This window comes from Mustela erminea, chromosome 18 (genome assembly GCF_009829155.1).
Source record: "Mustela erminea isolate mMusErm1 chromosome 18, mMusErm1.Pri, whole genome shotgun sequence".
In the NCBI taxonomy this organism is placed as follows: domain Eukaryota; kingdom Metazoa; phylum Chordata; class Mammalia; order Carnivora; family Mustelidae; genus Mustela; species Mustela erminea.
Genome location: NC_045631.1, coordinates 36,060,442 through 36,081,047, shown reverse-complemented (window position 1 = coordinate 36,081,047; position 20,606 = coordinate 36,060,442). Strand labels below are relative to the sequence as shown.

At 50.5% G+C, this 20,606-nt stretch overlaps 2 protein-coding genes across 10 annotated transcripts in view; one reads left to right on the top strand and one right to left on the bottom strand.

The window, feature by feature from the left end:
• Positions 1-7,608, top strand: part of ABCC3 (ATP binding cassette subfamily C member 3) — a 46,351-nt gene extending 38,743 nt beyond the window's left edge. For 4 of the 6 annotated variants that reach the window (XM_032319889.1, XM_032319890.1, XM_032319891.1 and 1 more), the window contains 3 exons: positions 20-186; positions 2,906-3,100; positions 5,595-5,703. In XM_032319889.1, the coding sequence (XP_032175780.1) occupies positions 20-186; positions 2,906-3,100; positions 5,595-5,703 (471 nt within the window). Of the gene's footprint in view, positions 1-19; positions 187-2,905; positions 3,101-5,594; positions 6,203-7,064 lie in introns of those variants that run through there. The other 2 variants (XM_032319888.1, XM_032319887.1) reach the window with 2 other exon arrangements.
• A 118-nt stretch (positions 7,609-7,726) lies between these two features.
• On the bottom strand, positions 7,727-19,733 carry ANKRD40 (ankyrin repeat domain 40). 4 transcript variants are annotated; one of them, XR_004280392.1, is made up of 6 exons: positions 19,372-19,731; positions 14,097-14,245; positions 13,237-13,719; positions 11,092-11,273; positions 9,869-10,139; positions 7,727-8,983 (listed from the first exon to the last, which is right to left on the bottom strand). XR_004280392.1 is itself a non-coding variant. In XM_032319896.1 (5 exons), exons 1-5 carry the CDS (start codon positions 19,503-19,505, stop codon positions 9,993-9,995), a joined length of 1,086 nt encoding a protein of 361 aa, XP_032175787.1. In that variant the 5' UTR covers positions 19,506-19,733; the 3' UTR covers positions 7,727-9,992. The 4 variants fall into 4 exon arrangements, 3 of the variants coding, with proteins under 3 accessions (XP_032175787.1, XP_032175788.1, XP_032175786.1); XM_032319896.1 differs by having other exon boundaries at positions 7,727-10,139; positions 11,101-11,273; positions 19,372-19,733; XM_032319897.1 differs by having other exon boundaries at positions 7,727-10,139; positions 11,170-11,273; positions 19,372-19,733.
• Positions 19,734-20,606: the final 873 nt, after the last annotated feature.

Sequence of the window (20,606 nt, the reverse complement as noted above, 5' to 3'; positions counted from 1 at the left end):
GGCCTTGTCCTGTTCCCAGGACCCCATCCTGTTCTCCGCATCCCTGCGTACGAACCTGGACCCCTTTGGACATTACTCCGAGGAAGATATATGGCGAGCCTTGGAGCTGTCCCACCTACACAGCTTCGTGAGCTCCCAGCCGGCGGGCCTGGAATTCCAGTGCTCCGAGGGAGGGGAGAATCTCAGGTAATGGCTGCGATTGGGTGGGTTAGGAACAGCACCTTGAGGAGCCGGATGATCTGGCCTCAGATGACACAGAGTCCGGGCCTCCAAACTCCCATCTCAGCCTGAGTGTGCTCAGGGCACGTCGTTAAATACTGAACATACACTGTGTGCCAGGCGTGGTGCACTGTCACACTGACTCCTCGCACAAGCCCCAGATGTGGTGATGGCCCTACTTTGCAGATGAAGAAACTGAGGCAGAGCCAAAGTCACCTAGCTGGGAGAAGGCCTGCCTGGGATTTGAGCCCTTGGGGAGATTCCAAAGCCCAATTCCATCCTGTCCTGTGAGGTTGTCAGTGCTGCGCTTGGCCTGGGGTGGGGGATCAGTACTAAGCCTGTGGATCAGGTAAGAGGAAGTCTACTGTGCATTAGGGAGATCACAGATATTTCCCAAGATGGTACTGCAGTCTCCTCTGTAGCTTAGGACTGAGCAAAGCACTCCAGTTCATGTGCTTGGCCCAAGCCCTGCTCCAGGCCCTTCTTTGCTTTCTTTTAGCCCCCATGTTATATCCCCAGCCCCTCGGCTGTGCAACGGGGAGGCCCAGAAGTCACTTCTTACTGAGTCTAAGTGCTTGAGATTCTGCTACCTGTGTTAGCTGTGTGACTTGGGGCAAGTTGCTTAACCTCTCTGTTCTACCTCTGCCTTCACTTTAAAATGGGAGCAATAACAGTCCTCTACCTCTTTGCACCATGCTGCCCACTAAAAATACAACAGGAGCCACATGTGTGTAATTAAAGATTTTTCCAGTAGCCACATTAAAAAAAGAAAAAGAAACAGGTGAAATAAACTTGAATAGTATATTTTATTTATCCCAATATACCTGAGATAGTATTATTTCTACAAGTAGTTGATACAAAAATTATTAGAGATATTTTGCAGGTTTTTTCATACTAAGCTTGAAGTCCCGTGTGTATTTTCACATTTACGGTACTTCCTGATTTAGACTAGCCATATTTCAAGTGTTTAGTAGCCACATGTGGCCAGTGGCTAGCATTTGGACAGGACAGTCTTTAGGTCATTGTGATGAAATAGAGAGCGCTTGGCCTGGATGGGATCCTGCGGTATTTAGCTATTCTTATTCATATTTGTATTATTCTGCTCGGTCCACACCCATGGACTCTCTCCAGACCTCAGAAACAAAAACAAAACCTTTACATTTGCTCAGCACTTTATAGTGTTCAAAGCACTTTGGTATCCACGATCTTGTTTAATCTTTGCTGCAGTCCTGTGGGCCAGAAATGAGGCTCCAAAATATAAAATTATTGTCCAAAGCTGCTCAGCTGGCGGAGGGAGGGGCAGGGGCTCAGGGGAGCAGGGGGTTTTGCCCTAAATCCTTCATCGCTGCATCACAGACTTGGGTGGGAGGCCCGCCAAACTGCCACCATCCCCCACTACCTTAGGCAGTCCTGTGTATGCCCTTCAACTGGATTTCCCTTCCACAGCTGAGTTGGGGTGGCTGGTGGACATGCACAAGCTTCCAGACCCTGCACTCCATAGCGGGTTTTGCTCCATTTTCCTACCCCTGCTTGCTAGCCACACTTCTCGGAGAACATTTCCTCCATTGCCATAGAGGCCAGGGTCTGAGCTGGGTCGGCTCCCCTCCTCCCTCCCTGAGCTTGGAGCCACTTTAATAATTTTTTTTAAGATTTTATTTATTTATTTGACAGAGAGAGACACAGTGACAGAGGGAACACAAGCAGGGGGAGTGGGAGAGGGAGAAGCAGGCTCCCTGCTCAGCAGGGAGTCTAATGTGGGGCTCGATCCCAGGACCCCAGGATCATGACCTGAGCCGAAGGTAGATGCTTAATAACTGAGCCACCCAGGCACCCCTTGGAGCCACTTTAATAAGCATAACCTGCATCCTATGCCAGTCCTACCATAAATCAGCCCTGAGTTCTAGCTAGAGGCTCCCTCCGCTGCCAGAACCTTCATTAGCTGCGGGAATGGGCCAGGGAGAGAGCCTGGCCTTCACTTGTGCTGTGGTGACTCACCCCTTTGGGAAAGGCTGCGGTATTTGTCCTTGGGTGTGGGGGCATAGCCGCCTCTGTGGTTGGGAACACAGCCTTGCTTTGTTCGCTGGCTCTGGCTTCCAAGGCAAAAGGTGGAAGGTATGCATCCCTCCCCTCCTCCATCTCCCCAGTGACCAGACCCAGGAGTCCCCATGTCCTCCCCTGCACCTTCCTGTTCCCACAACAGAGCCCTGGCCTGCATTCCCCCATGGGGCTGGGAGATGAAGGTCTGAATTGTGTGACATTAAGCTCAGCAAGATGGCATGATGTGCACATATCCAGGAAGCGCCATTTCAGTGTATTCTGTCTAGAGTGTGAATGACTGATAGAGTTAAAAAGCAAAGAAAGATCTTGGAACTAGCTGAGGAGCAAGGACAGGGGAGAAAGGCACAGAGATTGGAGGCCGAGGGTTCCAGAGACAGACTGGACTTCACAACGTTGTCGAGCACTGGCTCTACCCCAGACCCCTCATCATCCTTGTGGGGTCCAGACCCCGATGACTCCATGTTCCAGGAGGACTGGGCTGAGGCAGGAATGGGAGAGCTTAGACAGAAAGCACGTCCTGGGCCATTGGGAAGGAATAGAGATGGAAGCGGTTCAGGGATCGAGGCCTGGGTGGGGTGGAGGCAGGTGGGGGCATCGGGCTCAAGACCCCTGCCTTCTCTGTTGCTAGTGTGGGCCAGCGCCAGCTTGTGTGCCTGGCCCGAGCCCTGCTCCGCAAGAGCCGAATCCTGGTCTTAGACGAGGCCACGGCAGCCATCGACCTAGAGACGGACGACTTCATCCAGGCCATCATCCGCACCCAGTTTGAGAGCTGCACGGTGTTGACCATCGCTCACCGGCTCAACACCATCATGGACTACACCAGGTGGGACACCAGAACCCAGCCGGAGGGGAGTCTGGTGGAGTCCTGTGTCCACTGGGAAGGCAGATGAAGGTGGTCTGGACACAGGAGAGCTCATGGGATTGTCTAGGGCCCGGGAGTGGGGAGTGGGGGAAAGGCAGGGCTTCCCAAGTTATGGGTAAGGGGTGGGACAGAGTGGAGTCATCGGCACTTGGGGGCCCAGGGACGTTTTCTGAGACAGGACACTTTCAGTTTCCCAGTGCGCAAGGAAGGGGCACACTGGGGCTCCCTAGGCATTCCAAATTGTACCCAGGCCACCTCCCTCCAGCCTTCTGTGAATGCCGTGAGGCGGGGCTGGCTCCTTCCTGACCGCACTCTCACTCTCTGGGCCCCAGGGTTTAGGGCCCACACCCCTCGTTAGTACCTCACTCCTGCAATCTGAGTGGGGCATAGAGATGAGGAAGCCACTGAAAGAAGTTCACGATGCTCAGGTCCCTGCCTTGGGGGGCTGGACCTGACAGCACTGTGAGAGGCAGACGCTCTGTGGTGAGAGCTCGGGGAGGGGGCGGGGGAGGCTGAGTTCCAGCCCCTGCAGCTGCTGGGCCCCTGTGACCTTGGCCAAGGGGCCAAACCAATATCTCTCTCTCTCTCTCTCTCTCTATCTCGGGGTTGTTGTAGGGAGTTAATGAGCCCATTTCCCCCTTTCTTTAACCCTTCCTGGCACCAGGGCATCTAAGGATTAGGAACGGGGCCTTGCCCTCTAGATCTTACGCCTTCCCTGGAGAGGCAGCCGCTCAGCCAAAAGGAAAAACTGGGAAAGGAAAATCTATTCCCTCATTGTGTCCAGTGCTAAGGTTCGCTGTTGGAGGACAGCATGAGGGGCTGAGGGGTCAGAAGTGTTAGGAAAGTGACCTGGCGCTGGCCTGGCAGACTGGCCGCCTCGGAGACGTGGGAGCTCGGGGGGATGAAAGGGAGGAAGCTGCAGCCAGTCTGTGTTGAAGGAATGTGGGGGGAGCACAGCCACAGGCGTCCATTCACAACATAAACCCCCACAGCAGGGGGACATGGGAAGATGCCACAGACTGGACGATGGGGCAGACCTTGTCCCTGTCTCAGATGTGTCCCCACACAGCCCTCAGGGGCTTGAGAACCAAGCTGAGAATGCCCGATGCTGCCATCGGTCTGTTCCATCCCTCCCCCACTCTCATCCAGTACCCCACTGAGAGAGGAAAGGGTAGACAGGAGGTCCTAGGCCCTGGGTCCAGACAAGGGACAAGGAGGGGCTGAGAGAGTCTATTCATTCTGTTGGGACCGATGGAAATGAATCTGACAATCATGCTATTGAATGTATAACTAGAGCTTGGAGGAAGGAAGTAGGGGTCCGTGTGTGTAGATGGGAGGAAGCCAGTCTGCTAGGGCAGCCAGAACACTACCTGTTGTAAGAAGAGAAAGTGTCCGCCAGGCCCTAACGGATGAGTAAGAGTTGGGGAGTGGGTGAAATGGGGTATGGATGGACACAAATGTCAGGCAAAGGATGCAACACATGCAAAGGCCCTGGGGTAGGAAGGCACGTGAGGCTGGAGCATACACGGTGAAGGGGGCAGTAGAACCAAACAGAGGAGGTGAGAGGGACAGGCCCCACTAGGCCCCACTTCAGGAACTGTGGTAGAGCCATCCGTCCTCACCCTAAGAACAGTGAGAAACCACTGAAGAGGAAAGGGCAGTCTGTAGGCTCTAGTTCAGGCAGTGGCCAGGCAGAGATGTGCTCAGACACATTCCTCCCAGAACAAGTTTCCGGGAGCCCTGTAGGTAAGGAAGCAGAGTATGGCTATCCCCTCCCATCGAGGGGCATCTCCCTGGGGCTCAAGAGAACCCTTTCTGCACCTGCCTCTCCCTGGGAGCCAGGCTGCTGATCCTGCCCCAGGTGCACCCTGTGATTCCTTGGCAGGGGATTGGAATCCCAGGCCCAGGCCTGACTCTTTGTGTGTGTGTGTGTGTGTGTGTGTGTGTGTGTGTGTGTGTATGCACGCGCGCACGCACACGCGTATAGATCCACCCATCAGCAGCAACCAGATTTGCAGCCAAAGTCCCAGATTCCAGGGTCAGGCCTCAGCACAGCCTGGTCCCCTGCCGTGTGCCTTTGTGACTTGGCACAAAGCAGATGGAACTGCGCAGGGGCTAGCACACAGGCCTGTGGCTCCCTGAGCATGGTCCTGCGACCCCGGTGAGGGAAGGGCTCATTAAGGAAGCTTTTCGGAGCCCCGACTAGCAGAGATGAATAGCAACCTTGTGTTTGATCCCAGAAACCACCTCATCTGCCAGGAGAGCAAAGGGAGCGGCTAAAATAACCAGCCCTGCAAACGTGCACGTGTGGCTTCGCGGCTGTTTTGGGTGGGTTGCCCGAAGCAGGAGGCTTGGCCTGTCACTGCAGGGCCTGGGTGGTCCCCGGATGGGGTGGGGTGGATTCGACGGCCAGGCCTAGGTTAATGGAGCCCTGACACTTCTTCTCTTTGGCTAGGGTCCTGGTCCTGGACAAAGGGACGATAGCAGAATTTGACTCTCCGGCCAACCTCATTGCAGCCAGAGGCATCTTCTATGGGATGGCCAGAGATGCTGGACTTGCTTAGAATACATTCCTGGGACCTCCTCCTGGCCATTCCTGGTTTTCCAAGTACGTCTGCAGGATGGACTCGATAGCAGAGGCTGGGGGCATCCACTGGGAGTTTTGCCCTGTTGGGTGCCTCCCAGAATAATTGTGCTTAAATGCTTTAAATGCAGAAAGCAGGGCCCTAGAGGTGACTGACGTGCCTGAGGGCACAGCTGGCTGAAGGCAGAGCCCAGATGGGTGCCCCGGTCTCCTGATTCCCATCCTGGTGTTATTTCCACGCTGTGCTGTTCTCAATCATCTCATGGAATGACCTCTCTACTCTGTATGATTTTTCATATTTTCTACTCTGAAGTAGTTTGGTTTTTTGTTTTTTTTTTTTTAAGTAAAGCTTTTTCCTCCTGGAACACCAGACTGCCGGGTCAGGCCGTCCTCAGGAACGGAGTCCTGTACTCTGGGGTGCTGGCCTGAATCCATTAAAACCGGGGCACTGATGAAATAAAGCTACGTGGTCAACAATACGTATGCCCCAACGCTGCCTTCCTCTGCCTGTTCACAAGGTTTGGGACTTAGGACCTTTGGGGGAGGCAGGGAGGTAGGGGGAGAGGTGGTAGAGGTAGACTTTACATATATTCACATGGCTGGAATTATCTGAAAACTTCAGACTCAAGAGCTTTTGGCTAGATATATCGTCTTCACAGCCAAAATTTATGGGGTAATTGCCAGGAATTCCTGCTCGGCTGTGCAGATACTGTAAAAAGGCAAGAATTAAAGCCCCTGAAATCTGACCCAAGGCCTCCTGGGAAGGCTGCTGTGAACACCTTCACGTTTATGTCATCCCTCAGACCTCCAAGCCTGTTCCTCTAGGGGCTGAAATGGGCATGGGGCTTCATTTCCTTGCTCCTTTAGAATGTTCCAGACAGGTCCCCATAAGCAGCGAGGCCTCCAAGCCACTCCTCTTCCTCTGTCTGGCCAAAGCTGAATATGGGAGCAAATAGCAGCCTGGGGGCCGCATCACACACACACACCCCACCGCCCCCGCCAATCCCAGACTGGTAAATACATCTTGAGGGGGTAAATTAAATTTGGTCCGAGCAAGCCAACAGAGGACTCATTTTCTGCAGGTCAGAGTCCATCTGGCATAAGGCCTTCTATTTGGAATGGATCTCTCTTCTTTGTTACCTTAGAGTTTTCTGTGACTCTCACTCCTTTGACCTTTCTGCTGTCTGATGGGACTGGTTGGAGGTGACGGTTTATCTTTCTTCCCTAAATGGTTTGCGGTAGGTGCAGAGATGGCTCCTTTGATCTGGTTCTCCTCTACCTTTCGGGTCGGCCTGTGCTGTGGGACCATTTGTTAAAGGTTAATCACATTTTTTTTGGCAGCCTGTTTCTGCCCAGGATGTTTATGAGCGTACGGAAGAAGACTTCCATCCTTGTGATAAAGCGAGTATGAAAGCACAAATGCCCGAATTATTCCGCCTCTCCTTGGTGCTAAGAAAAGGTCTCTGCTGTGTTCCTGGATTTATTAGGCCAATTTGGCATGACGTCTGCTTTGTGAGGCTCCAGCCGCCCTAGACCAACAGGAACGCGGATTCATTCGGACAGCAGGCTCGGCGGAGGCCCTGAAGGTGTAAGGCTGTATTTCCTCTCCTGCCTTGGGAGTTTGCTTCTGAGCTCACGGAGGTCCTGACAGGTGCTGACAGCCCAGAGGAGAGGCTCAGTTGTATAAAGTAAATAGCATAATCAAAACCTGTAGTTAACAGAGGATGACCTCCATCTATCTAGCTCAGCCACTCCGGGGAAATGAAGCTCACTGCTGTGAACTGGGAGGAAGGGCGCTACACAAAACACCCATCTCCAGCTGCCACCGACAGGCCACGAGCACCACGGCAGCCGCGGGAGGGAGGGAGGCGGCTCAGGTGGAGGGAACGCTCCCCTCTATTTTTCCTCCAGAGCGTCGTGCCCCGGGCACTGTCCAGGAATTTGAACCCCCTGGGCTGAGAAGTGCCATGCTGTTTAGGAGGCCGAAATGAAAGAAGATGGGCTCAGTCCGTTAATATTTGATTTTAATAATACTTGTTATGTTTGAACAGTCGGCAATGCACAAAGAAAAAAGTTTTCCGTGAATGTTTACACATAGTGTGAACACATGCTTTAAATATGCGGTGGAGGAGGGGTGAATTCACAGTTAACAAAGCTAAAAAAAAAAAAAGTCCTTGTTATAAATTACACAAAGCATATAAAAATATTTCTCTGAATGCATAGATTAAGACTTTAAACTCACCTACCATCAACTGTGCAGTCTCAGCCCACCGCCAGACGCAGGAGTCAGCTGACTACAGGAGACTTGATGAAGGAGAAGGGAGGCCAGGGGAGAGCGCAGCCCTCCCCTGAGATGCCAAGCGCCCCCCTCACTCTCACCTCTGTTTCAGGGGAAATGCCCCTGGACAGACTTCTCCGTAGGGGCCACCTCCGGGCCAGGGACCTCCACTGCCTCTGAGTCTCTAACTGATCTAGATGGCTAGAAGAGTTTTTACCCCAGTGATTTAGACATAAATTAATACTGGATTATTTCCTTCGATAGAACTAGCCTTCGTGTTATCAGTAAATTGTAACTTCTCCCAACAGGAAGGAAAAAAGGTTAGTAGGTCTAGGTAAACTAGCTTCTGATTGGTTGAAACACAAAGGAGGTTTCTTCTTTAAAGCACTTCAGAGAAGGGATAGTAAGTAACCTTTACTCAGTGATGCAAACACTGTACAAGGGTGATTAAGTCACATCAGTAACTAGTGGAATACGGGTAAGTCACCGGACACAGTGACTCCGTGAAGCTGGCCTTGAAAACACCTCGGCCTCAGCTCGGCCCTGAGGCAGCAGCGGGAGGCCATTCGCTTAGCACAACATTCTCTTCCATTGACATCTTCTGCATGTTCTCGCTCAATTAGTCGCAGTGTTCCAATAAAATTAACACAGGAAGTTCAGTTTCTTTGGAAACTATAGGCACTATGGGGAAAAAGCTTCTTAAGACAGCAGGGATGCTCTTCAGCCGGCTTCGAACCCCTGCCCTCCTGTTTGTCCAAGTGTGCTCGTTCTTGCTTCTAAAGTTAAGCTGTTTGTCTCAACAAGACAGTGGCTCTTTTACCATTAATGACACTGAAGGAGAGGAAAAGAATTCTTGAATGCGCTCTTTAAAAAAACATTCGGATGCCATGTTCCAGAGTTTAATCAGGTGTCTTCCAGAACAAAGCCCAGGAAGCTCTCGACTGGCTCTGTTAAGTGGACTGGTGGTGGTAGTAGGGGAGCCCTAAGAGCAAACAATTTGTTTACAAAAAGCAACAGGTTTCAGAGTTGTGTAAAAATCCTAATAATTTCAAAATAACCTTTATCTTTGATACAAAAATAAAGATGCTATCTCCTTTAGCTCAGTTTCCCACAGTAACCTTTAAAATAGCAACAGATTCAGTTTCAAAAATTGCTTTTTCATTTCTAGTGGGAAATGGAAGTGGAGAACACGGGCCGGCCATGTTTGTGCTCTTCTCAGACAGGTGCAATTAAACACAGAGGACAGGAACCGCTTTAGAGATTGAAAAGGGTTGAGAGGGGGGAAAAAAAAAAGTAGTCGCTTTTTTGGAAAGCATCAGAGAGCCCTCTAGCGGCCACAGAGTTAATGCAGCAAGGGCGGTCCAGGCAATGGCGGCCTAGAGATGGGGAAGCAGTCTTGAGGGCTCACAAAGGAGGGGCGGGGGAGGGGCAGCTCTTTTGGTTAACAGCACACTTACAACCAGGAAACTGAATTCTTAAAGACTTTGAACCTGAGTAACATTTATAAGTAGGGTATGTGAAACCTCACAGCCACTAGTCACACTAAAATTCTTTTGCCCAGTACCTGTGCTTTCCCCAGTTTCCTCTGTGGCCAGCTCCTCCTTGCGGAGAGGCGGGAGGAGGCGACACCAAGAGAGCATGTCCACCCTGCAGGCGCCCCTGCGAGAGAGGCTCCGCGCTCTCTCAGCATCTGCGTGGACAGCTCACTGCCACGGGGCACACAAAACTGTGTTTCGGGACTCGGGACTGCCGGCTGCTGCCTCTCCAGACCACTTCTCAGCTGTTCACAGCTTCAAGCAATAGGTTTATTGTGCACCAAGAGGCTTGGAAGAGTGGCACCGCTGCTGGGGGGGTCGGGGCCTCCTACCTTGGCAGAACGATGTTAGTGTATGCTACACAGTGGCGCCCAAGGCATTTCCATCTATGGCTGGTCCTTGGCCCAGAGGGGATGCGCACTGTCACAATACTCAGCGGGGAAAGTCCCTGCTGCATTAGTAAGTCAGTTTGGAAGCTCTCCTGTTGTAGCAAGGTCTTTCAGTCAGTGTAGATGCAGCATTTCTGAACAGAAAATTGTTCTCACTTATCATTAGAACCAGTTCCAGCTCCTGGAAGTCTTGGAGTCGAGCAACGTCTTTATCCTAAAACAAAATAGGTTGGGCATGTTAAGAGCAGTCACTTGTCTCTATATGTTTGGTGTGTTGTGTCAATACCAGTATCTCAGCTCCTTTTAAGAGTCTCATGCTCTACCGACTGAGCTAGCTGGGCTCTCCGCTCATTTTCAAGCCAGGGAAAAAAGGAGGAGGGGGAGAAGCAGGGGAGGAGAAGAAGGGGAGGAGGAGGAAGAGGACAAAGAGGAAGAGGAGGAGGAGGAGGGTCCAGAAGAGGAATAGAAGAGGAGGAGGAAGAGAAAGAAGAAGAAGAGGGGGAGGAGGCTGGGGAAGAAAAGTGGGAGGAGGAGGAGGAAGGTGAGGAGGAGGAGGAGGAGGAAGAAGAGGAGGAGGAAGAGAAAGAAGAGAAGGAAGAGGAGAAGGAGGAGAGGAAGGAGAAGAGGAAGATCCCAGTGGCAGGCTGTGGGGGACAGTGCAGGAGAGAACCTGGGGGTATGAGCTGGGTTGGCGTGGAGGCGGAAGCCCTTACCAGCAGCTGCTCCAGGATGAGCACCCCCTGAAGCGAGAGGCCATTCAGATCTGTTCTCCCCGGGTGCCCTGAGACGCCATGGATGCTGGGAGGACCACACATGTGTCCATGTGGATTTGCGTTATCATCTAACCTGGTTCTTAACACAGGCTATATCTGATAGTGCAGTACAGGGACCCTCACCTATCACTCCACAACCAACCAAAAATAGGTACATGGGAATTGTAATTCAGAACATTCTCTCTGGTATGCTACAACTTTCAAAAACGTCACATCTCTGTAGACGCAGTAGAGGGAAAGAAAGCTCAATGACAGCGGCTGTAAAACCACCCTTTGCTCCTTGTCTAGTCTCTTTTCAGTTCTCAACTATGATTCACACAGCCAAGGAGGAAGCTGGGTATTTTCCAAATGCAAAAAGCTACCAACCACTCGTGCTTAACAGACCTTCCTTACCTTTCTTACCAGAGTATTGGGTAACTTTCTGATCTTCTCCACCTGATCTGGATTAACACCCAGCTCACAGCAACTCACTCTGAGCAATTCTTGATAGGTGAGCTCCTGTCGGTCCAGTTCAATTTCAATGAAATCATTTTCTCGAAGAGATGGGTTCTGAATCCTCACCTTGAGTACCAGCTCTAAAAAAAAGAGAGAGAGAAATGTTCACGGAGGAGGCCTGCACCATCAGCCCATGTAATTTAAGATCTTCCCTAGAAGATGGTTCTACATAACCACGTCCCGAGCCAAAGGCCTGCACCACCCTGTGAGAGAAGCCAGCCCCGTTGGCAGGGTCAACCCAGCCCCACTTCCGGCTCCTCCGCCACTCTCCTGCGCTGCCTGCCCTACGTGGAAAACTGCAGTTCACAGAGCAAAAGGGGGGAGCCTTGTGGGGGGAGACAACCATCCAGTGTGCAGAAGGACAATTTACTTTTGCTGCTGGAGCACAGGAGGTGAAGGTGTCCAGATGGCTTTGGGTATCAAACCACACAGGAGCAGGGCAGGGGAAGAGAGCTGAAAAGAAGGCACAGGCAGGGTATGGGAGAGGAGTGACTCTAAAAGGACTTAATACCTGTGGATATAAAGGTATCTCTGAATGATGACATTCCTTGCAACAAACACAGTAAGACAGCGGAAAGATAAGCTACTAATAAGAAAGACCGTCTGGGGTGCCTGGGTGGCTCAGTGGGTTAAAGCCTCTGCCTTCAGCTCAGGTCATGATCCCAGGGTCCTGGGATCTAGCCCCGCATCCAGGTCTTTGCTTGGCGGGGAACCTGCTTCGCTTCCTGTCTCTCTTTCTGCGTGCCTCTCTGCCTACTTGTGATCTCTGTCTATCAAATGAATAAATAAAATCTTAAAAAAAAAAAAAGAAAAGAAAAGAAAGACAGTCTAACTGTGATCTGAATGCAGTATACCTCAGCATGGAAAGAATCTGGACTTTGGGAGTGAATAAGCACTATTATTCAAGGGTCTGGGATCTAAGCCCTCCGTCCCTAAATTCTGAGCCTGGCTGCCAAGATGGCCCACACCAAGCACCTACATGGGTCTGTGGGTTCTACTTTGCTCTTTACATATGAATCCCTCATGGCAGCCCTAGGCCACGCCTATGAGCACCTGAATATACTTCTTTCCTAGCTCTTTTCTCCGCGTAGACTAGAAGGCATGACACAGCTGGAGTCTAAGTACACCCAGTGTGCACAGCCTCATGTCTGAACACCACTCTCCGCCAGAAGGAACCAGGGTTCCTTGGAGAAACGGCTGCCTCTGGGGCTGGGGTGGGGAAAGCTACACTGGAAGCCTGGACCTTCTTGCCACACCAGAAAGGACACACTCCAAGAATGATGGGACATGTCCACGCAACACAAGAACTGGCTTGAAGGGGCTCCCTCTGGACAGATTTGGTGTAATTTGAACATCAAGACAATGCTAGTAATGAATTATAACCTAATGTAAAGAAACTACGAGTTCATACTGATATAAAATATGGAGGTGAAGGGAAGGTCCTTCTTTGCAGTAGAATAGCGACTAGTATGTAGAGAAAGATGATAGGGGATCATATTACACAATACCGGGCCTGGATTCTTCAAAAATACTGAGGGCCAAAATGACAGAGAAAGGCTGAGGAAACTTCTAAGTGAAAGGAAAATGGAGCAACAGGATAACTAAATGCAACGGGTGACTCCAGGTAGGGGGCAGGGGGCGGGGGCGGGGGCAGAGGTGGAGGGAGAGCGCAGAGCCGCCAGAGGGCACCGTGGAGATAACCAACAACATCTGAATACGGCCTGGATTAGCGAATGGTAATGTAGCAAGGTTACATTTCCTGAACTCCATCACTGGATGGTGCTTATGTAAGAGACCACCCTTGTTCTTGGAAAATACATACGTAACTATTTCAAGATAAACAATTTGTGAATCTGGGTAAAGAGAGCTCCTTAAACTAGTCTTGCAAAATTTCTGTAACTCTGCGATTAGATTCTCAATACCTACAAAAATCTCACCCCCTACCGCCCCTTCCACCCTCCTGCCCCCAACCGAGAAGTGCATCACTAGACCTCTGGACACGGGCTGGACCGCAGCGATGGCTGCTTCCTGCCGCAGGCTTACCTTGCATATTAAATGGAAATGCCCCCGTGAAGAAGAACGGCTGGAATGCTGGCGTCGGGCCTGCATATGTCCCATTTTGAGGCTCCAGAGACACTGGTGGCTTGGACGGGACAGAAGAGAACAGCGAGCGGCTCTGACTCACTGGTGGCTGACAGACAGGACCCGGTTTTGTGCTTTCTGGTGTTCTGAGTATGGCAGAGGGGGCAGACACGTCCCGGTTCTGAACCAGTGCCAAAGAGGTGTGGTCCCGTGGAAAGGCCCCGGCCAGGGGAGGATCCCCCGTGGGGAGCAGTGGTGGAGAGCCATCTGCAGCAGGCGACGCTGGCGGTGTGGAGGGACCCCCGTTCTGTAGTTGGCCTGGATCCTCGGCCGCAGGGGTGTAGATGAAAGGGAAGGCTGGGTTGGCCAAATAGTTGGGAACAAAGGGCAGTTCTGACTCCTTCTTCAGCTGCGGGAGGCTGTCAGCACCATCATCTTCTTCCACTTACAAAGAAGAAAATGCATAACATTTACACAGCCCTTTAAAAATCACCAGGGAAGGAATGTCTTGGGAAAGCTAGTGGTATGTGACATCTTTTGTTCAATGTTTATCACCTCTTCAAATCAGAAGAGAAAAAAAGCATTTCATCAGGTTTATGATCGCCATTTTTATCACCTTAAATTTTACAGATTAAAAAAATAAAACCCGGTAGCACCGACTTGTCTGGAAACCACACGGAATTGCTATCTTGGCACGGTAATATTACCTTTGCTTTTAAAAACAGATTTGTGGTTTGAGTGGCATCAGGATCGCGGCCAACACCACTGTGAGTCTTAAATTAGTTTGACAAAATCAGAGGTTGCCCCCAACACAGACTCACCTCCCATGATCTTCCTGATTTCTCTCCTTGATGTCAATTGTACTGGCATTTCTCCTTTTGTCGTAAGAATCTCTTTGTCAGCTCCTGATTGTAGTAAGAAGGAGACCACCTGACCGTGATTGCGCTTACATGCCCAGTGTAAACAGGTCCTGTCCCAAGGAAAGGGAAAAGAGTAAGTTAAAAGGCGAGAGGTGACTCGGAATTTCAAATCACATGTGCTAGTCAAGAAATATATCCTGGTTCAGATAGAACCAGGAAACCAGGCTGACAACAACTTTTCTTTCCAGAAAGCAGGTGCTTGAAATTTATTTCTAAATTTCATTCTGGGCCCTTGGGAAAAACCAATTTATCCTAGCAGCTTTCATGTCAATGGCTTCCACGAGGCTGGCTGGCCAGCGAACCCTGATGGTACTGCTGAGTGGTCTTCCATCAGTGACGCTCATTAGACTACCCCAGTCTCTTTACAATGTTTTTATAGGGCCACATTCCTTTTTAGGGACAATGGCAACTTGCTTCATATGCACCAAATGACCCATGAAGATTAAATATTATCAGGCTAATAATCATCTACAGCTTGCTCTGCTGCTAAAATTATTATTGCTACAGTCGATATTCCCAGGCGAATCTCGGTTGCTCAGTCTTTTCCTTTTCCTTTTCCTTTTCTTTCCTTCACACACAAACACACACACACACACACACACACACACACACACAAGGCTCTGAAATTTCCATTTCTGAAAAAGTTGGCTTCTCTAGTTCTCTCGTACAGCACCGCACTCAGACTTTAATTCCTACGGCATTTAAAAAATGTACATCAACGACCAATATTTTGAAGAACAAACTCTTCTGGGGTGCCTGGGTTGTTCAGTGGGTTAAGCCTCTGCCTTCAGCTCAGGTCATGATGTCAGGGTCCCAGGATCAAGCCCAGCATCAGGCTCTCTGCTCAGCAGGGAGCCTGCTTCCCCCTCTCTCTGTGCCCGCCTCTCTGCCTAATTGTGATCTGTCTCTATCAAATAAATAAATAAAATCTTTTTAAAGATTAAAAAAGAAGAAAAAAGAACAAACTCTTCTAACAGATTAGACTCATTTAAGTAAAACTAATTATTTACTATTGTACACATAGGAAGGGTTTATGCATACTCTGAAGGGCTATTAACACTGCATAGAAATATAATTAGAATGCCAGTTAAAAATTCCATCTTAACAGAAATGAAAGGACTCAAAGTTACTAAATTCATCCCCAGTTGCCAAAAGCTGAATGATATTAAAGGAAAATATTTTTCCCCTCTGTTCTGAAATGTCCTCACTCACCAATTCTCTAATTGAACAGAGGTAAATATCTACAGAGTTTATAGCCAAATAAGCCAATATGGTAAAGAACAGAACAATATGTTCAGTAGTGAGGGGCAGGTCACTAACCTGGAAGTTTAACTATCCAGACAGTTCCTTGGGTTCCAGGGAGACATTGATTTGCCCTGGCCTCCTAAACATTTCTGACTTACTGAAAGCCAGCCACTCCACTGATATTTCAGAGTGATATCCTGCGCTATTATTCATTAGAATTAGATTATCTGGGTACCTTTAAGATATACTCTATTAAGAAAAGATTGCCATTTGGGGAGAAATAAGGGAAGAGGCTTGATCTCAGCATCTGAAATATAAGCTCATGAAGACAAGAAAGTGTCTGCTTGGACATCCAGGTACTTCACCACTGAACACATGAACCAAGAACAAGGTGGACACTGCTCCGAGTGGAAGGAGCCAATACATCCTTGACCATGGGCAAACTGCAGCTAAGTGAGTGAGTGTGTGTGTGTGTGTGTGTGTGTGTGTGTGCATGTGTATCTCTGGCACAGGCTTGAAGAGTGAATAATGATAATAAGCGACCATTCAAAAATGAATGGAGCATGATGAGAAAAATACATTCCCTTTTAGAAATAAACTACTCACTTGCAACTAACTAAAGCATCACCACGTAAAGTGGGGTTCAGTCAATGTGGCGTGATTCCCCACAACCCCATGCCCTGAGTGATCATTTACAGTCCAGACTTGCGTGGCTCTGGGCAGCCATAACAGCCAGGGAGCACTTTCAACTTTTTCAGGAGCCATTATACTTGTTCCTTAAGGCCAAGGGGGTATGCACACCCTTGAATTACAACTGCTGTGGGAACCCTCTCTCTGAACTTCAACTCTTTAGGCTTTAAATTTGCAGTCAGACTATCCGGTTAGTCCGGGGAAAGTATTTCAGACCAGAGGCACTGGCCATCATTCATCGGTGCTGAAATTGTGGTTATTGAGCAACTACAAATTGAAAGCAGTTACCATTCTGCTTTTCTATGCTAGAGGCTATGTTTTTTGAGGGTAACCTTTATATCCCGTTACTCAGCACACTGCTTAATAAGAAGAAAACAACAGTTAACACAGATATAGTGCTTTTTACACGGAGGACACTGTTCTAAAGGCTTCACATCTATTAACTCATTCCATCTCTGAACAACCCCTGAGTTAAGTGCAGTTATCAACATTCCCCGCATTTTCCAGGAGAGGAAACAGAGGTAGTCAGCAAATAAGGGAGCTGAACAGTACCCTAGGTGGTAATTATGCTTTAGAGGGACGATAAAACAAAGGAAGGGACTAGGGAGTGCCAGAGGCAGGGGAGGGGCATGGTGCCATTTTAAATCAAGCACCGAGGAGAGGCTCACCAAGGTGACATCTGCACTGATACCTAAAGGAGATGAGGGAACAAAAGAATTTTAGAATTAGAAGGAAGAAAAAAACACAAAGGCCTTGAATCAGGGCCAAGCCCGGTGTTCTAGGAAAAGCTGGGGGGCAGGGGAGCAGAACGAGGGAAGCAAGGGTCAAATTCAGAGATGAGGCACAGAGGTAAGGAGGGAGGACAGTGCAGACAGGAGGCGGAAACTCTAGGACTGCAGGCTTTTACTCAGAGTGGGATGGCAGCCATGAGAGGGTTCTGAGCAGAGTGAAACAATTCGACTTAACAACCTACGTTTTACGCTCCCTCTGGCTGCTGTGCTGAGAAAAGACTGCAGGGTATTAAGGGGAGACGCAAGGAAATGAGTTGGGGGGCGGCCGCGAGAATCTGGGCAACAGGATGATGGTGGCTGTGTACCAGAGGTGTAGAGGTAGAGCTAGTGAGAAGCGGTCCAATTCTGACCACAGCTGTAGGTAAAGCTGGCAGAATTAGCCGACTGGCCGGATGTGGAATATGAGGGAAAGACAGGAGGCGAGAAGGGCACCGAGAGCTCTGGCCCGAGCACCCCAGACACCAAGATGAGCTGGGGTGGTAGGGGGAGGAGGGGAGATCAGGAATGCAACCTGGAACCTCCAACATGAGGTGCCTAACAGACATCTTCCCGGATGGATGAGGAGCTTCCTCAAATTCAAATTTACATATACTGAGCACCTCCTATGGGGCAGGCATCATGATGAGGAAAGTAGGGTCTGGAGTCAGATGCTGGCTTCCTTTCTAGTAAATTCCATGACCTTGGGGGAAATTACTTAATCGTGCTGGGCCTCAGTTTCCTCATCTGTAAAATGGAGAGAGTGGCATCTATGTTCTTGAGTAGTTGTGAATGAGATCATGAGGCAAAGCTCTCAGAGCCTTGTTTATGTCACAAACTCAGTAAATGTTAGTGATTCCTACGATGCTTCCTTCCCTTCAGTGGTCACAACACTCTTCTCAGACAGCTGGAAAAGGAAGGGACTCAGGCAAGGTTGTACTAGCTAAAGCAGGAAAGGGAGAAGAACCTGCGGGAAAGACCAGGCTCCTTCTTCTACACAACACTGCCTCCCACTGCCAAAACAGTGAGTCACAGCTTGCGAACCACAGAGCCACAGAAAAGGTACACACAGAACAGCAGGCTTGTTTGCAAACACTTTTGAAGAAAACAAAACACAATGAAAATAGCTAATGTTTCCTGGCCTTCTGGTGAGCTATCCCGGCTGTTCTTAGGAGGTAGGTATCTTTGAGGGAGTCGGGAGACAATGGTTGTGGTCCCTGCTATCTTATTAATAGCTGTGTGACCTAGGGCAGGTTATTTTCTGCGGTTGGACTCAACCACCCATCTCTAATGTCCCTCTCAGTTCCAAACTGTATGATTCCACTTTAAAAAACAAAGCCTTGAGGTGCCTGGGTGGTTCAGTGGGTTAAGCCTCTGCCTTTGGCTGGGGTCATGATCTCAGGGTCCTGGGATTGAGCCCCCGCACTGGGCTCTCTGCTCAGCGGGGAGCCTGCTTCCCCACCTCTCTCTCAGCCTGCTTGTGATCTCTGTCTGTAAATATATATATAATCCATCTTATATATATACAGACATATATAAATAAAATCTTAGAAAAAAAAATAAAGCCTTAAAAAAATAAAATAAAAAATAGTCTTTCCAAGCTCACTTTAACTCTAAGCTAGCGAAACAGGCTGGTTAAGCGATACTTGGATCAAATAAAAATTTAAAATTTAAGTGTGAAGAGGACAGAATGACACCACACTCGGGAACTTAACACTAAAAATTTGACCAGCACATCCTAAAATGACACTCTTTTTAGACTGGGAAGGACTCAGTCTACAGGCAGCCATCTAGAGTCTTGATTCAAATTCTGTATTTAAGATTGTCATTAAATAAAGCTAAACACTCCATGGGATAAACGAGTAAGTCTTCCATCAACAGGCAGCCGTCGGCAGCAGCAAACCACTGGTGCAGTGAGACAACAGAGACACAGAATAGTGATGCAAGTGACTGGGGGTTTTTGCTTTTGTTTTTCCGGTCTTGGGAAAAGAAATCGTGCTAATTTATAAGATTCGTATTTGCTCGGTTGCTTATGCGTTTTTGCTCTGAACAGGTGTGTTCTCCAGAAACTCCCAGGGCAAAATAATTCAACACTCGAACCGGGGTGAGCTCTATAGGAGCGTGCGAATCATTGGAATCGCGGCCGCCAGGGTTCCGGCCCAGCGAGCCAGGGGAGCGCGGGTGGGGTGCGGGGCTCGGCGGGGCGGGGGGGAGGGGCGGGCAGGGCTTGGGTGGGCGCTGCCCCGGGAGGACCACGTGGGCGTGGATTGGGGCAGGCCGCGCTCCCCACCGCACCGCGCAGGTCGGGGGGCCCGGGCCGGCCTCGCGAGCGCCCGGCCTCAAAGGCCCCGGCGCCGGGCCACGCCTTGATGGGCGTCCGCGGGCAGCGCCGGGCCTCGGTTGCCCGCCCAGCGCCCAGCGCCCCGGGCCCCGGCCAGCTGCTCGGACCTAGGCCTCCCCCGCTCCCCACTTACCAGCCGTTGACCTCATTTTGGGAGTTCACATCCACCCCGCTCTCCACCAGTTTCTGCACCTCCCGAATGTCCCCCAAGGCCGCGGCCTCCCGCAGCCTCTCCTGCTGCTCCTTCTGCTCTAGGAGAGCGCTCATCTTCCCCCTCGGGCCCAAGCCCCCGCCCGCCCCGCCCCGGGCCCGTCAGCGCCGCCGCCGCCGCGGCCCGCTCCCCGCCATGGGGAGAGCGCGGGGCTCGCCCGCCCTGCTCGCGCCCGGCCCGGGGCTGCTGCTCCCGCCCGCCGCCGCCCGCAGCTCCCCGGGCTGCTCCCGGCCGGCCACAGGCCCTAGCCTCCGCCCCGGCCGCGCCTCCCGCGGGCCGACTGCGGGGGACCCTATTCGGAGTGACAACCCTGACCCAGATAATTTCCGTTCCTACCCTCGGCCCGGGCGCCCGGCTGGCTGTTTATGTAACCGCTGCACAACATTACCCGCCGTGATTCATGGGCTATTTTTAGACCTCCCCGCCCCGCTGCTTCAGGGGAGGAGGACAGACACATGGAAAGGGAAGAAAGCATAGCTGAGAGCCAGAAAAGCCTTATCCTCTGGCGCAGGCTGTTTACCAGGCATCAAAAATAATTGGTGTTTCTTCGCCGCCACCCCCCAAGTCTGTTTGGCTCTTTTTCCTTATCTGAGCCAACGCCTGCCCAGCAGGACGTGGAAACAGGCTGAAAACGATCCTACTATTATAGGCCCATAATTGCAGGCGTAGATTACGCTGTTCTTTCTTCTCCCGACAGTGCTTGGGACCATCCGGTTCGACTATTTCTTTCAATCGTTGCTGTTTTCTATCTCGTTTTAGGCAGAGATTTCTTCTAACTTGGCTTGCAGGGAAAATATTTATATTGTGCCCGGAGTCTCTAAACTGTAATTTATTACCGCTTATAAATCATGATTAATTACTCTCCATGAAGGCCATGTAAGGATAAAAGAGAGCGAGGAAGGCTCTCTTTTTTTTTTTCATCCTGGCCCTGATGCCGGGATCTCTGGGGAGAGCTGGGGTGTGAGTCCGCGCAGCATTTTGCTTGACTCCTGCCTGATCAATGCAACGAGGCTCAGAGCCTGGGTTGGCACTGGTTTACTACCCAGTGGGAGAAACACAGAACACGGTTTTGCTGAGCCCAGGTGCCTCGGAGAGATCTTCCAAAGCGGCACGGGTCAGAACCGAGCAAATGGGGTCAGGAAGATTAAGGAAATAAC